This window comes from Martes martes, assembly GCF_963455335.1.
Source record: "Martes martes genome assembly, chromosome: 16".
Lineage (NCBI taxonomy): Eukaryota > Metazoa > Chordata > Mammalia > Carnivora > Mustelidae > Martes > Martes martes.
Window position 1 is genome coordinate 2,901,900 of NC_137904.1, and position 16,483 is coordinate 2,918,382.

The window sequence follows — 16,483 nt, forward strand, 5'->3', positions numbered from 1 at the left end:
TAAAAAAAAAATTGGGTGGAAAAGTAGTTTCCACACTGAAAGATGGCTTTAAAAAAATTCTTGGGGTGGCTCGGTTAAGCATCTGCTGGGGTCAGGATCCTGCAGTCCTGGGGTCGAGCCCTGCATTGGGCTTCCTGCTCAGCGGGGAGTCTGCTCCTTCCGCCCCCTCCTTGCTTGTGCTCTGTCGCTCACTCTCAGATAAAAATTCTTTCCCTATCCCTTTGCCCCTTGCCCCCACCTCTCTCTCCCAGTCTTAAAACAATAGGCCCCAAGTGACATCACTTAGGCCAAGTCCCCCAAAGGGGGCTTAATACCTAATCTCATTGCATTGTCACCCTCTCCCCTAAAATGTAGGCTTTTTTTTTTTTTTTAAGCTTTATTTATCTTAGCGTGAACCGGATGGACAGAGGGAGAGCGAATCACAAGCAGAGTCCGTGCTCAGCTTGGGCCCCACTTCGGAGCTCCGTCCCATGACCCCGACCAAGATTATGACCTGAGCTGAAACCAAGAATCGAATGCTTAACTGCACCACCCATGCACCCCCCAAAATGTAGTCTTAACTGGTCAGTTGAGTTTTCCGATGGGCACCAATGAGTCTGCCACATGGGCCTCTCCATCTTCCAAAGGAAGCTGTATTGTGCATGGTGGGGCCCCCTGTTCTCCCCGCTAAAGGAAAGTGACCTTGCCAGGAACAAATCTTTTACTAATCGCTCTCGCCCCCATCCTCCTTCCACTTGCACAACTGCTCAGAGCCCCCCTACCCTACCTCATCTGCTAGAGGGTTTGCTGCCCAATTCACGAATCATCCGGGAAGGCCAATTAGATCTTCACATGTACTCCACTGAGTTTTTTAACCATTATCTTTTAAACTCATAGATGATCCCAAATGCAGAACATTGGGACTGATACCAAGGCTTAGATGTCAAGTTTACTTAGTGCTCGAGGCAAAAAGGAGGATGTGTGAGGTGACTGGCCGACTGGCTGTGATCAGTTCATGTGTGCACCTGGAGATGGAGAGTTTTGTGCTCCAGATCACCCTGGCCAAACAAGACCCACCCTCAACCACGACCGGGACTGAGGCCATGCAGCTTCCCAGCCCTGTGTTGCCAGCCCCAGACCCAGCCTCTGCCTCTGCCCACTCCTCGCAAAGACCCCCTAGCAAACCGCCGACAGGCTGCCCGTCCTCATTTTCTTTTTTCTTTTTTAAATATTTATTTATTTGACAGAGAGACAGAGATCACAAGTAGGCAGAAAGCCAGGCAGAGAGAAAGGGGGAAGCAGGCTCCCCGCCGAACAAAGAGCCCGATGCGGGGCTCGATCCCAGGACCCTGAGATCGTGACCTGAGCTGAAGGCGGAGGCTTAACCCCCTGAGCCACCCAGGTGCCCCCCCCCGTCCTCATTTTCTTCACAGGAAACCAGTGACTCCCAAGAAGCGACTCCACCCCCCTCTCAAGTGGTGGCTTTCACTCTCAAACTTCACACACCTCCCATGGATTTGGGGTTTGGGTCCTCCCTGTACCACTTCCAGATTATTCTCCACCCCCTTTGAAGAAAATCTTGCCCCATTTTAAGCTCACACCATCCTACTAAATCACTTTCACCCTCTACTTGGTATTCTGAGGGCTTCCCACTCATTCCCTATGGGAGAGACAGCCAATTGTTCCCCAATATCTGATTCCCCCTCTACAAATATAACCTTCAAGTATCTTAGCAGGGGTTGTGTGTGCTCAAAATAAAGATGATGTCTCCTAGCTGCTCTTAACATGTGGGGCTATATTCTGACCAACAGGAGAGAAAATAATGTTTACAACTTCCAAGTGTTCTTAAAGGAAGGGTGGATGCTTCCCTTCAGCTCTTCTTGCTTCCCGCCCTCTGGACTGAAGACGTGATTGCTGGAACTCCAGGAGTCATATTGGACCAGGAGGTAGATTTTGGAATTGGCGTCACGGGGTGCAGAGTAACAAGATAGGAGGAGACTGGGTGTCTTGACCTTGAAGAAGGCGTGGGAGACAAACTTCCATCATGTTTAGCCTCGCTTTGGTGTTTTCTATCACTTGGAGCCAAACCGTATCCTATGCCACCCATGCTAACTCCCTCTCATTCTTCATGGGCATTGGTTCCCAGTTCCTAGCCTTGCTGTCCACCTCAGTCCCTCCCATTGTCCTAGATGCACATCAATGACCACTGAACACTCTAGACCTTTCTCCAATGACTCTCCATTCCACCTTGGCCAACCACTTCCCTTGGGTTTCATCGTCTCCCACATCTGCTGTACCTCCAAGCTCACTGACCCAGCACCCTTCCTGTGACCATAACTTCCCTTCCTTTTAGCTTCTTTCTTTATCTTCAGTTCTCCGAGATCTCAAAGTCATCAGGACCTCCTGCTCAGTAACACCCTCCCCCCCCAATCCACTTCTCTCTTCCGCATTCATCTGGCTTCCAGGCATAACTTATCCGATGCCCTTTAAGTTGACCAAGTATCTTTCCACATTCCCATGTGGCAAAATCCAACCCATCAGCTTTCTCTGAGAAAGCCAGACAACAGGGCTGACTGTCTCCTAAATTCATCCTGACCCACCCATGGGGGAAACAGGGAATGGGATTTAGAGATGAAAGGCAGTAAGCGGACACTCTAGTTGAGTAACAGTAATAATATGCCACAGATGGAGAGGGTACAGCGACAGCTCTCCACTTGAGCTCTAAAAAAAAGCCACCTAGGGGCACCTGGGTGGCTCAGTTGTTAAGCACCTGCCTTCGGCTCGGGTCATCATCCCAGGGTCCTGGGATTGAGCCCCGCATCAGGCTCCCTGCTCAATGGGGAGCCTGCTTCTCCCTCTCCCACCCCCCATTTGTGTTCCCTCTCTTGCTGTGTGTCTCTCTGTGTCAAATAATTCAATACAATCTTTGAAAAAAAAAATAAACAGGTAAAAAGCCACCTAGAGGCGCCTGGCTGGCTCATTCAGTGGAGCATGCAACCCTTGATCTCGGGGTTGTGTGTTTGAGCCCCACACTGGGTGCAGGGATTACTTTAAAAAATTTGTTTTAAGATTTTATGTATTTGTCAGATAGAGGAGAGAGAGTAGAAAGCAGGGGGAGCTGCAGATGGAAGGAGGAGCAGAGTCCCCGCTGAACTGGGAGCCTGATGCAGGGCTCGATCCCAGGACCCTGGGATCATGACTTGAGCCGAAGGCAGAGGCTTAACCCACTGAGCCACCCAGGCATCCCGGGATTACTTTCAAAATGTTAAAAAAAACAAAAACAAAACAAAAAACAAGCCTCTTTTAGGAACACCTGGGTGTTCCTGGGTGGTTCAGTCAGTTGAGCATCCGAATCTTGATTTCTGCTCAGGTCCTGATCTCAGGGTCGTGGAAAGGAGCCTTGTGTCAGGCTCACGCTGAGCGTGCGTGGAACCTGCTTGGGATTCTTTCTCCCTCTCCCTCTGCCTTCCCCCGACCCCCTACCCCAGCCCTAGCTCACACTTGCTTTCTCAAAAGACAGAACAAAACAAAATTTCCATGGCAACATCTAAAGCTAACCATCGAGTCCTGTCCTTTTTTGGGGTTTCATCAGTCAACAGCTCCGTACTGGGAACTCCGCACACCCTTTCCAGCCCCAGTCACTGCTGCGAGGGGCTCCCCGCATCACAGCCATACACTGAGCTGCGTGTCCCTCCGGTGATGGTCTCCTCAGTCCATGACAGCGGGAACCGCATCTCCACCCTCCCCTGTATCCTCCCACCTAGCGTGGCACCTGTCACCCACTAGGAACACAGGAATAAATCCGAATGTTAACATTAGTAAGGACCGATACACTCGGGGTTTTTTGTTTTTATTCTTTAATAGAAGAGTGAACTCAGTCTGGTTTCCGGTGGCTCGGCTTGGCAGGTCCTCTCAAGCATGCCTTCCTTCTACTTCCTTTCTCTAGGAGTTCAAAGTTACAAGCTCTTGTCATCGCATCAAATGAGGGACACTGTGTGTGTGTGTGTGTGTGTGTGTGTGTGTGCGCGTGCGCGCGCACTCAGATGGGGGTGGAGGGATGCCAGGCCACTAAATCTTACCTTTTTCTTAATTTAGCACCTGCCTGGCAGCCAGCAGGCGCCCCCGGGGGCAGGCAAGCCTATTTCCCTACCACCCAGGGTAGAGGGGCGCCTGGGTGGCTCAGTGGGTTAAGCCTCTGCCTTCGGCTCAGGTCATGATTTCAGGGTCCTGGGATCGAGCCCCGCATCGGGCTCTCTGCTCAGCAGGGGAGCCTGCTTCCCCCTCTCTCTCTGCCTGCTGCTCTGCCTACTTGTGATCTCTGTGTGTCAAATAAATAAAATCTTGGGAAAAAAAAAAAAAAAGACCCTGGGTGGAAATCAAAGAAATTTCAGCCTGTCCTTGGACACCTGAGGGCAGCACCCAGCCAGATGGTGGAAGCCCTTCCCTCTACTGTGCCCCCCCCCGACCCCCCCCCCCCACCCCCGGCCCTGCGCTGGGTTGGAGTCCTGTCTCCGGCTTCAAGAAAGACCTTCCTGTGTGAGCAGCGCACTAGGAGTGCCTGCGACCGTGAATCATTTCCTCCGGGGAAGGGGTGGGTTGGTGCAGCTTTGGGTGCCCGGTGGGGCTGGAGGAGCATCTTATGGCCACAGAATGGGATAAAGGATGTGAAACAGCCCTACTGGATCTCTCATTCAGGTAAGAAAAAGCTCAAGGGCCTCCTGCTAGGAGGGAGGGAGACTGTCGAAAGGAGCCATCTCCATGGAGGGTCATTCAGGGGAGGCTCGGGTGCCGTGGGAGCTCCCCGCAGGGACTGGGGACCCAGCTTTCAGGCTCGGGGAGGGGTCCCGGCACTAACTGAGGACTGAGGGAGGAGTTGCAGCTTGTTACAGGGAAGAGGGGAGGACAGCTGAGGAAAGCAGAATGGAAAGCCTCCCGGGCCAGTGACTTAAGGACCTGAACGAAGGTGAGAGTCTGGAACATTACCTGTAGCGGGGAGAGAGGACAGGCACAGTGAAAGACCCAGCAAAGCATGTTGGGGAATCTGGACTCCAACCCAAGAGCAATGGGGAATCTCTCTGGGAGGGGTTGATAGAGGGGTAGAGACACGACCACTCGGGCCGTACAGGAGGACGTGGGGAGTCCGGTAAGAAAGCACAGCCCTCTCCAGGCAGGAAATCCTGGCCAGACTGGGGCGGTGGAAACGTCCATGGGGAGGAATGGAAGGATTCCAGAGATGCTAGGGGCAGGATTGCCAGGACAAGAAGAGAGCAGAGCCAGTAGCGAAGCTTGGATCGCTGGGGAGGGATGATCTCACCAGCTGAGATTGGAACACGGGGAGGGCACACATTTGGGAGGAAGATAACGTGCTCAGCTTCAGACATGTCACGTCTAGTCTGAGGGATTAGTGGGATGCAGGAATGGAGGTATCCAGCAGGCAGACAGGAGAGATCTGGGATGGAGATGACTGGGGAGTCCCTGGGTGTATGTACCGAAAAGGCCATCTAGGAAGGTCCTGCTAATCTGTGTTTAAGGGACTGGCAGAAAAACAGGAGGCTGAGGGGCTGGTTTCCCATGGCCCGAGTCACTGGAGTATCCCGGGTCACCCCTGGGAAGGAATCCAGGGCAACAGAAGGAGCCAGGGAGCCAGCCCAAGTCCTTCACCGTGGAGTCCTCGCTTTGCTGACCTCCTTTTCACCCCGAGGCAAACTCTTCTGGCCCCCAGATCCTCTTCCCACAGAGTGCACGCAGCCCTCCCCACTCCCAAACACTTTCCCTGTGGCTGGTTACAAGGAAATGATCTTAGCCAAATAAACAGATGAAAAGAACGAAGTTTTATGTGGCACTTTGGGGGCTGGGGCCCCGTGGACTCCCAAGGGCACCTCCTAGGAGAATGTAGTGTACCCTCGCTCCCTGTGAGGGTCCCCCAGATTCCGAAGAGCTGTGACTAGGGGACCCCTCCCCACTCCCGCCTCCCTCAGATGCAGGCCAGGCCACCGGGGGGGTGTCTGCCACGGTGTCCCAGTTCCCCGCGTCCAGACGGCCTCCTCCTCCCGCTTCTGGAATACACGATGTGAGGTTCAGGGGGGCAAGGGTCCACGGAGAGGTCAAAAGTGAGGATTTCGCCAGGACCGAGCTGGGAGAACACGGAACTCATTCTGAGGCTGCGCGCCCTTTGCCAACTCTAGGCAGAGAGAAGGTCCTCGGGAAGGAACGTCACCGAGCACGGTCACAAGGCGCTATTGTCTCTGGGTCACTGGCTTGGACAATCCCACGCCCAGAAGCGGGGAGGACAGGAACGGCGACGCCGGACTCCACCACTGGGAAGCGTCAGGAGGTAAGAACCCAGTCTGGTGACTCAGGGCCAAGGACAGAGCCTCTCTCTCCTCTCTGCCCCACCCACAACCAACCCCTTGCCACCCTCTTTGGTCATTGGTGTTGCCACTGTTCTTGACCCGGCTTCCATCGGGGACACCGCGCTTACTTTCCGGATCACCCAGATTATGGCTTCTTACTTTATTGCTTTTCTGGCTCCATTGCTTCCTCTCCTGTCTCTTTCAGCTTTGCCCAGACCCTCATCCCCTTGAACGTGGGATATTACAGACTTCTTCTGTTGCCCCCTACCTACCTGGTCTAACATCGGCTGGAGGAACATTGGACACCATGAATTACCGGCTGTTTTCCACAAGACCACCCTCATTGCAGATGCCAGCCGTAAATCTCACGGGTCCGCGAGTCACCCACATTTCTGGCCAAGTGGCTCTAAATTCCAGGGTCCCTGCCATGCCCAGACGTTCAGTAAGTCACCGGGACAACTCGCAGAACTCGGGAGAGTGCCAGACTTGGGATTTCTGTTTCACTGTAAGGACAGGCAAAGGTAAGTTCTGGAAGGTCCTAGAAGCAGAGCTTCCAAGCCCAGTCCCCCAGGAGACAGGGTGTGTCACCTCCAGGCACATGGGTGTGTTTACCATCCAAGAAGCTCCCCTAAGCCTCAACGCTCAGCATTTTTACTGGGGCTTGGGGTTTTATTGGATTGATATCTAGTGGCTCGAAGCACCAACGCTCTCAGTCTCACAGTTGGTCTCTACAGTGTGGCCGACCCTCATCCGGATTCTTCCCTTGGCATCAACAATCAGTCATCTCATTACTGTAAACTATCAGGGCCCACCAAGAATAACAAAGAACTCCTGTCACTTGGAAAATCCCAAGGATTTAGAGTTTCCCTCCTAGGAACCAGGAACGAGGGCCAGTCAAATTCTTCCTGGTGCAACATCTCTTGACTGGTCTCGACGGGTAAGTAACCTCTTGTGTCTTAAGCAATATCCACTCAAGAAATATTTATAGGCAGCCCTCCCCTCCCCTCCTGCACAACTCAGGGGAAAGCTAAACGTGAATGATGGGTACGGTCCCTGTCCTCCTGGTGCTCAGAATCCAATGGAGATTAGAGCATTACCACACAGGGGGGAGCCTGCGGTCGGGACAGGAAGGCCGAGCCACGGGCACCCTCAGAAGGAGCAGTGAACCGCGGCAATGAGTTAGCCAGGCAGAAAGAAAGTTCTAGGTGGATGGCACAGGTGTCAAAGCTGAGAGGCACAAAGGAAGCTGGCCCAGTCAAAGGGCTGAAGGAATTTCAGAGTACTTTGCATCTAGAGCACAAGGGGAGAATGGGGAGATACAGGGCTGGAAAGTTCTGTGGGAGGTGCTGGGTGACAGCTATGGGCTCAACCCCAGTACAAGGACACACTGTGTTTTCCTCAAACACCGCATTCATGATGCCAGGCCTTTGTTTAGAAACCTACTGTGGTTACCCCCGAGCTTCTCCTGCGGCTTGGTGCTGGGCCAGGGCTCATAATTCATAGCTGGGTTTCTTAAGTTCCAATCAATCAGCTTGGATGGGAAACGGTTGCACTTGTTTCCAGTGAGCTCTTGTTTGAAATTTTGCGTCTCCTGTAAGCGCGACTGTAGATCCGAGAACCCAGCAGTATGAGCAGTAACAGAGCGTCTGTGTTACGCGTTATACTCACCAGACCTGCTGCTAGACCTCGCTAACAGGATGACAAAGAAGCACATTTTTATTCAAACAAAAATCTGGAGTTTTAATTTTGATTATTGTATTTAAATATTTTCATTTCCTGGGGCGCCTGGTGGGGCTCAGTCGATTAAGTGTCTGCCTCCGGGTCTGGTCATAATCCTGGGGTCCCAGGATCGAGTCCCGCATCAGGCTCCCTGCTCAGCGGGAAGCCCGCTTTCCTCCCTCCCTCTGCCGCTCCCCCTGCTTGGGCTCTCTCGCTCTCTCTCAAACAAATAAATAAAATCTTTAAAAAAATATTTTCATTTCCTTTGTATCCCTACATATTTTATGAATTGGAATAAACATCATCCCGAGTCGGGGGCTGTGGGTCTCGCCAAGCTGCCGAGGGGATGCATGGGAGAAACAGAGGTTCAGAACCTCCGCTTAATAGAAACATGTGTCGCCCCAAACTGATGCTTGAGTTTGGGTGTACTGAGCCATCTCCCTGGTGCAAGTGCATCCCTTCCACCTCCTGGTGCCCTCAAGGTGCTCTGGGACACGTGTCCCCAGAGAAACCAGTGACATCAACTGCAGGCGGGGCACCAGATAGGGAGTGTCCTTCAGATAAGGGGACAGAATCCATCAGCTGCAGGTCTAGTTCAACCAGTGAGCTGAGACGGGGACAAATTCTCACCCCCCTCCCCCGAGAAAAATGGCCTGGGCCACCTCAGTCTACTGAGGTTTGTCCCATCATCCTAGCCACAGCCAGCTGGACTGGGGGGGGGGGGTGTCTGGGAAGACGCCAGGCAGGAGAGCTGTCCAAACAGGTCCTTGGATTCTGTCTCTTGGGAGTTGGAATTTGAAGATACAAGAGAATCAGCAGTTGGGAGGGCCCAGAGACGTGACAGACACCAAGACAGAAGTGAAGGATGAGAGGGAGAGAAGTGAAGTCCGAGTGGAAATTTGCCAGGTTAGGGCGGCTTTCCACCCCACTCTCCCAGAGGAGGTCTGGCCCCGTGCCTGTGTCACTTCGTGGAGATCAGTTTCTTACCACTTGGAAGAGCTCAAGAACTCAAGTGCGCCAGGAGTCCCCGGCTGCACAAGGCTCATCCAAGAGCGCGGCTCCTGGCATGCCAGAGACCCCAAATCAGGAAGTGGTGGGTTTTCCTCCTCAGTCTCCCTAATCCTGTGCGACCTCCTTCTGGCTCAATAGGCCCCCAACCCTCGTGCCCGGTGCCAGGGCCCTGTTAACTGCGTCCTTGAAAGTCCCTTTCCAAGAGTTCCCTATCTGCTTGAATGCTCACAAGGCAGCTAGAGCCGGTACTGCCCTGGGGGGTTGGGGTGGGGGTGGGAGTCCCGGGCAGGCAGGCGGAAACAGGGAGGGAGGGGCAGACACCGCATCCCAGAGAGGCAGGGCACAGCCGACTTCTCTGTTCTAGCTCCCTTGGTTTCCCTTGTCTGGGCTACTTCTCTCCCTCTAGTGTCTGCAACACTCCCTCTCTAGCATTCCTCGAGGATCAAATCTAGTCCACTCTCCTTGCCCAGAAACAGACGCAGCTACATCCCCAGCTCCTTCAATCCCAACAATGTTTTAGAGATGAGGACATAAGGACCAGAGAAGTCTGAGGTTGGCAGTAAGAAGGCAACAGCCCAAGCTCTTTAGGATGCTCTGTAAAAACCCTACACAAAACCATCTCTCCAGCAGCACCGCTCATGGGTCCCACCGGACCCCCACTGCGCCCTTGCAGAGCCGATACACTTGCATTTCCCAAATCACCTTTCGGCTCCAAGTCTGTTTCCGGATGTTCTCCTGCCTAACACACTCCTAGGATGCCCTGGTGAGTTTTGGGCCAAACTTTACAACTCAAAGTGTACTCATCTGTTCCCGGTGAGGCAGGGATCCCGCCGTAATTGCCCTTGTACCCCCAGCTTTGGTATGGGGCCAAAAATTAGGTGTCCCCTGGCCCCAGTGTCCTGAAATTATTAGGGTCTGTAAAGTAGAGTCAGCACTTGGAACCCCGTGGGTGGGGTTTATTCAATCGTTCAACAATACATAATGGGTCTGTTATGTCCTGAACACGGCCGGGTGCCGGGGATCAAACATGAACGGAGAAATAAGCTGGGAGGATGTAACTGAGCCGAAACTTGAAGAAATTCTAAAAATCTATGAAAGAGCAACAACAGAGGGTTTAATCCGTGTTTTCCTCCAGGTGCGTGTGGGGGCGGCCCCCCTCGCCACCCCCAAAGCCCGCTGCGTTCTCAAGGCAAGATTTGAGGCGGATTAAAAACCTAATCCCCGGGTTGGGTCTGGCCTGAAGGAAGGCGAGAGGCCTGAATCCTAACCCGGACCCACACCTGGCCCCTGTTCCCCGAACTCCCCGCTGCCATCAAGACGCCCCAAGGGGGAGCTGAGAGACCCTCAAAGGATTCTCCCCGGACTCGGGAGACCCCACCTGGACCCCACCTCGCTCGGGCAAGGGCCCCCGAGGAGGGTCTCAGGCGACAGTCTCAGAAGATACGACCCCTTTAAAGAGGGGTCTTCTTCTCTTAAAGAGAAAAGACGGGGGCGCGACCCAGCGCGCACGACGGCGTCACAAACCCCACGCGCGAGGTCTGAACTCGCAGCCGACCCCCCAGGTCCCGCCCCGCGCCCCCGGGAGAGCCAGGCTTCCGGGCCCCGCCCCGCTGGGCCCCGCTCCCACGGCGCAGGCGCCGATTGGCCAGCGCGGCCGCAGGGCGTGGCCCATCCTTAAAGGGGCGGGAGCTAAGGGGGACCGGAGGCGGCGGCGGTGACGCCGCGTGGCCGCGCGTGGGCTTCTTCTACATCTCTCTAATGCCCGCACCTGGCCCCAAGCCCATGGAGCCCACGCGAGACCACCCGCTGTTCGGGGGCGCCTTCTCCGCCGTTCTCCCTCCCGGGGCCCTTGACGTGAGGTGAGAAGGCGTGGGCGCCGCGGGCCGGCCGGGTGGGATGCCGGCAGAAGCCGGCGGGGCTCAGCCGGGGTCCGCCTCGCCTCCCTCCAGCGACCTCCGACCGGTCCCGGACAACCAGGAAGTTTTCTGCCACCGCGTGACGGACCAGAGCCTGATCGTGGAACTTCTGGAGCTGCAGGCCCACGTGCAGGGAGAGGAGGCTGCGCGGTGAGGGAGGCGGCCGCCCGCGCGGCGGGCCAATGGGAGGGCCGGAGCCGAGGAGGTGGGCGGGGCCTGCGGCTGCACGTTTAATCAGGGCGATGAGAACCCCAAGGGCATCACCTTATCACCGGAAGTGAGCGGAGCTCAAGGGACTCAAAGATGCTGGGGGGAGAGGGGAGTTGGGGGGGGTGAGACGGCCCTCCCTGACCCTCATCCCCTACTCTAGGTACCACTTTGAGGACGTGGGCGGGGTGCAGGGGGCTAGGGCTGTGCAGGTGGACAGTGTGCAGCCCCTCCTTTTGGAGAACCTGGCTCTGAGAAGCTGCTGTCAAGAAGCCTGGGTCCTGTCTGGCAAGCAGCAGGTAGCTAAAGAAAACCACCAGGTGAGGGCAGGGGAGTGTGAGATTCCCAGACCGGTGAAGAGAGTGGCCCTGGGCAGGGGCGGGTCAGGTAAGCATCTCCACTCTGATCCCTTTAGGTAGCAAAGGATGTGACAGTGCACCAGGCTTTGCTGCGGCTGCCCCAGTACCAGACTGATCTCCTGCTGACCTTCAATGATCCCCCGTAAGGAGGACAGGAAGGACGCGTGGCTCATGACTGGGTCCCCAGGAGGATATGCTGGGAGGGGCAGAGCTGGGAGACTGGCTGGTGGGGTCCTCCAAGTAAGAGGGAGAGGGCCAGAGGTTTTGGGTCACAGATACCCAGGTCCTCCGGGGCACAGGAAGTGGGAACTTCCCCACCCGCGGCCTGGATGATGTTCTCTCTCCCTCTGTTCCCCCACCCCCAAGCCCTGACCATAGGTTATCTCTTGGTCCTGAAAATCTGTCACTTCCGCCCTGGAGCCTGGGTGACTTTGAACAGCTGGTGACCGGTCTGACCCTTCGCGACACCAACATCTTTGGTCCCCAGTAAAGATGCTGAAACACTGCGTGAAATTGCTCAAGCACACGGGCACCTCATTCTTCAAGGGAAACAAGGGGTTGGATACATACCCCTAATTCCTTCCCTGTGCATAAACATGAGACACCTCCTGTCTGCAGAAATAAACTCACTTTATAACCAAGATAGTATCTCGTGCCTTTGCATCTAACAAAACACCTTTCATCCCCTCAGTTCCCTTTGGTCTTGGAGCGGGGAGTTAAAGAAGTTTGTGCATAGGATCAGAAGGGACCCAAGGCTGTCCAAACAAAAGGAGGGAAAACTTTGGAGTGATTGGTTCAGCCCTGAGGAAGGGGAGGAGGGGTGTGATGTGTCCAGGAGGAGGGGGAGGAAAGGTTTAAAGGGACACCCGAGGAAAGGAGGGAGACTGTCCCTTGTAGTGATTCAACCCTGAGAAAAATCAGACGGGGAGTGGAGTTGGCTGTCCGCCTTGGAGGGACAAAGGGTCACCTGGTCAGAAGTTGCCAGGACACAGGAGTGGAGGCGGAAGTGTCCAAGGAGTGCTGATTTGGTGGTGTGTGAAAGAGTGCCTGGTGTCATTTGGTGTACGTGTTGTAGAGGGTGCGTAACTGGTCCCAGAAGAAGAGGGAAAGGATGGTGTGGGGGCCAAGGCGGAAGTAGGAGGCACCTATACCCTTGTACATGCCAAAGACGCCCTCTGTCCGAGCGGTCTGTAGAAGGGCATCCAGTATCCCCCGGTACATCAGGCCCTGAGAGCAGGTTGAGAGGGGGGGAGAGCACAGGGAAGGCGTTTGTCAGAGCCCGCCAGGGGACTCCTCTCAGCGGGCTGCATTCTAGGCTGTCCCCACCGGCACCCACCATTTGCTTTCACCCATCACCTGCTCTGGTCTGCCCAGCCAGCCAGCCGGCCGGCCCTTCAGAACGTTCCCTTACCTTGCCCCGGGCATCAGTCGGCTGGTTGTAGAGCCTCGTGCTGACCACATCAAAGGGTGTCATGGCCAGGACCACTGCGATGCCACTCACCATGGCAGCCACCAGAGCCACCTTCCAGCTCTGGGGCGGAAATATCTAAGGGTGGAGGGGGGAGAGGTGTGTCAGCTCATCACTGGACCCCTCGGAAAGGACAGGCCCTGCCCTGGGGAGAGAGTAGAGAGCGGGTAACTCAGGGAGTTTCCATGCAGCCGGTTAGAAGACCGTGAAGGAGGAAGGGCAGGATGCACCATCTGGGAGGAAGTGACAAGAGGACCGTGGGGAGGGTGTAAAGTCAGTGACCCCTAAGGCTTCCTGCTGTTCCTTGATGTTGACCATGAGCACGGTCCCTCTGGGGTCCCCTTCAGTGTGTCCACCCCTTGCCGGAAGTCCAAGGGAGGCCCCGCCCTCTCCCCCCACCCACCCCCGCCCCGGGGTAGTACCTCCCACTGAGTGATGAGGTCCTTGGTGGATGAGAAGGTGCACAGCTGGGTGGAGGAACCGATGATAACTCGGGGCAGGCCGCCCAGGGCCCCACGCCACAACCCCACCAGCCCATGTTTCTGGCCAATCTCGCTTAGCGCCTGAAACATGCCCTGGTAGGGGGAAGACCATGGGCGCGGGCTTCAGTCCCCCCAGCATCAGGGGCTGCCACCTCACACTGCCAATGATGGGTCCTCCGCGGGCACCCGGAGTCGGGACAACCGGTTCCGTGTGGACTTAGAATCGGAATGGGTCTACTACCCGCCATTGTTCCCTTCCTCCCTGCTCCAGAAGAGGGGCGGGGGGGGGGATGGTGGGGCTGGGTTGGAGCTGTAGGGGGCAGGCAGGGAGCTGGGGAGGGGAGGCAGTGCGGGGGATGGGAAAGAATGGGCAGGGACTCCAGCAGGGTTGGAGAACCCTCACCTGATGCTTATACTGGTGACCCACGGCGATTTCTGAGGCTGCCTGTGCCTGTAGGTGTGTCTTCACCTGGGAACAAAAGAGTATCACAGCCTGTGGCCCAGGGGCCAGCCTCCCACCTCAAAGACCCAAAGGCCTGACCCCGTAATACTTCCGCTAGGGTGTTCAGCAAGGAATATCCTTTTAATCTGATAATTATTGTTGTTCCCATTAACACACTGGTCATGAGACTCTGCGTCCCTTGGCTCCAGTCCCAGGGGATGGATCTCCTAGCACTGGGAGACACCCCCACCCCCTCTCCATCCTCCTTCCCTTGGTGGTTGGGGTGGGGGATGGGGAGGTTAGAGCATGGCAACATTTCCTAAGATTGTTCCCGCAACTCTCGGGTGTCTGGCCTTCCCAGACTGGATCTCCAGTCACCCCCGTGACCAGGCTCAGCCATCCGACCCTGGGGAGTGTTGCAAGGGGTATCTGTCAGCCAAGCTCCGGGGAGGCATGTGGAGGCTGACTCTGGGGGGTCACTGTCCCTGAGTGTCCCACGCAGGGAGTGAGACCACACTGCCTGTCTTACAGAACTGCCTGCCTCCCAGTTTCTTCCAGGAGGAGCACTAAACAGGACCTAGTCCTAGCAACAAGTAGCTGTGTGACTTTGGGCTGGTCACTTCCCGTCTCTGGCCCTCTGACCCTTCACCTATTCTAGAAGACTCTAAGGAGGAGACCTTGGGATTCTAATTTTGTGGTGCCCAGGACTTTCCCTGAACCCCACACCTGCCGATGTACGGGACTCGAATTCCTCTTCGACTCCAACACAAACCCGCTCCCAGTCTCAGGATCAGGTCCTGAAGGCCCAGGCCCCACCCTACACCACGGTCTGCTGGAAGGTCCCAGGCAAGACCCTTCCTCTCACCATGTAGATGGGGCTCCCCAAGTAGGCTCCCATGACCCCAGCCAGGGCCCCAGCTGCGGCGCTGCGGGGACGGCTGAGGGCGCCTTCGGCCGTGTGCAGGTAGCCCCCAGCCTCAGCCAGCCCGTAGGTGCCCAACCGGATGCCATTCATCAGGAACTGGTATAAGAGAGCAGGCGCCAGTCCCTTCTGCAGCGCAGCGGGGCCATCCACCTTGCCGATGGTGATGAAGGCATGGAAGACGTTTCGGTAGTGCCGCTGGTAGGTGCCGGGGGCCCGCAGTTCCCCCTGCAACTGCATCCTGGTCTTTACCACTTCCAGGGGGTTGGTGAACAAGCAGGCCCCGCAGGCCGCCAGGCCACTCATCAAGAAGTCCATGGTGGGGTAGCGGTAACAGGAAGTGGCCCAGGAATCAGAAAGTGAAAAACAAGCTTCAGAAACGGGGGGCAGAACTCGGGGGCAGGCCTCCGTGTCAGCAGTCCTCACCGCTGCAGGAGATAGCCATTGAGAAGGTCGGGGTCGGAGGTCAAGGGGTCAAGGGTAGCTGGAATTTGGAGTGGGGAGCTGGCAGAGAGAGGAGGAAAAGGAATTTAGGAGAGTCTGGTGAGGTTATGACGGGGCTCCGTGGGTCACGGGACCTGAGGTCAAGGAAGGGCAAGAAGCCAGGAGGATGGCAGGTGGATGCTGGGGATGCTCGGCTCCGGGGGGCCCTGGAGCAGGGGAGGGAAGCGCGGATTCGGGAGATGGGAGCCGGGAGGAAGGAAAAAGGAAAGCAGCAGGTTACGGAGGAAGAGGATCCGGGAGAAGATCGGCGGCGTCTGTATCGGGGAAGGAGGTCGGAGCTCCGGCCCAGGAGCAGCGTCCCCCGGCAGCCGCCCCGCGAACCCGCAGCAGCTAGTCCGGCCCCGCGCAGCCTGCGGAGGCCGGGCCGCCACACTCCAGCCACCGGAGGGCGGCGCCCAATCGGGAGCCGAGGCGAGCCGGAGCCCGCAGCGCCAGCCAATCAGCGCCGAGCCGGCTCCGCGGCCAATGGGAGGTGCTCTCGGCGACCCGGCCCCCGGACTCCGCGGGGCGGGGGCGGTTGGGATTAACCCTCCGCGCGCCGGCGCCGGCGCCGGCGCCGCAGACTCGGGGCTCGGGAGCGGCGCCCCGGGAGCGGAGCTCGTATCTCTCGCCGGGAGGGAGCTTGGGCGCGGGGCTGCAGGGCGGGCGCGGAGGCCGAGCGCGGAGGCAGCCGCTCCCTACGGGATGGGCCAGGGAGTGGGGTTGGCGCGGCTCCCGGGGCGGGCGGAGGGCGCCCCTCCCTTCACCTCCTGTCCGGGTTCGCGGCGGACGGGGACTGCCAAGCAGCAGATCCGCTCCCCCGCGGGCTCTGGCGCCAGGTGAGCCCGGGAGCTGGGGCTCCGCCCGCAGGTGCGGAGGGGACACACCTGCTGGACCGGACGGATCTCCCGAGGCTGAGGGCGGGATTCGTAGGTCCCAGCGCCGGGGTGTGGCTGGCTGCGGGCCCCGAAGGACGGCGTGGGAGTTCAGCCGCGGCCCCGAGCTCTTGATCCTCGCGGCAATCCAGAGAAGGGCGGGCGGGGAGAGGCAGGGGGGTGGATCGCAGGGCTTAGCTTTCCACGGTCAGCTAGTGGTGGGAGAGCGCCTGGGTTTTTGCTCATGAGTCTGCTAACGGTTAATCA

At 56.9% G+C, this 16,483-nt stretch overlaps 2 protein-coding genes across 6 annotated transcripts; one reads left to right on the forward strand and one right to left on the reverse strand.

Annotated features, from left to right (window-relative positions):
- The first annotated feature begins 10,744 nt into the window (after positions 1-10,744).
- Positions 10,745-12,184, forward strand: RANGRF (RAN guanine nucleotide release factor). 4 transcript variants are annotated; one of them, XM_080827285.1, is made up of 5 exons: positions 10,745-10,921; positions 11,012-11,128; positions 11,349-11,505; positions 11,601-11,686; positions 11,911-12,184. In XM_080827285.1, the coding sequence occupies exons 1-5, from the start codon at positions 10,821-10,823 to the stop codon at positions 12,032-12,034; spliced, it is 585 nt and encodes a 194-aa protein (XP_080683411.1). In that variant the 5' UTR covers positions 10,745-10,820; the 3' UTR covers positions 12,035-12,184. The 4 variants fall into 4 exon arrangements, with proteins under 4 accessions (XP_080683411.1, XP_080683412.1, XP_080683413.1 ...); XM_080827286.1 differs by having other exon boundaries at positions 10,748-10,921; positions 11,923-12,183; XM_080827287.1 differs by having other exon boundaries at positions 10,753-10,921; positions 11,349-11,484; positions 11,911-12,183.
- Positions 12,153-15,714, reverse strand: SLC25A35 (solute carrier family 25 member 35). Of its 2 annotated transcripts, XM_080827283.1 has the most exons (5): positions 14,802-15,709; positions 13,898-13,963; positions 13,435-13,587; positions 12,956-13,090; positions 12,155-12,771 (listed from the first exon to the last, which is right to left on the reverse strand). In XM_080827283.1, exons 1-5 carry the CDS (start codon positions 15,174-15,176, stop codon positions 12,598-12,600), a joined length of 903 nt encoding a protein of 300 aa, XP_080683409.1. In that variant the 5' UTR covers positions 15,177-15,709; the 3' UTR covers positions 12,155-12,597. The 2 variants fall into 2 exon arrangements, with proteins under 2 accessions (XP_080683410.1, XP_080683409.1); XM_080827284.1 differs by lacking the exon at positions 13,435-13,587 and having other exon boundaries at positions 12,153-12,771; positions 14,802-15,714.
- Between the last annotated feature and the right edge of the window lie 769 nt (positions 15,715-16,483).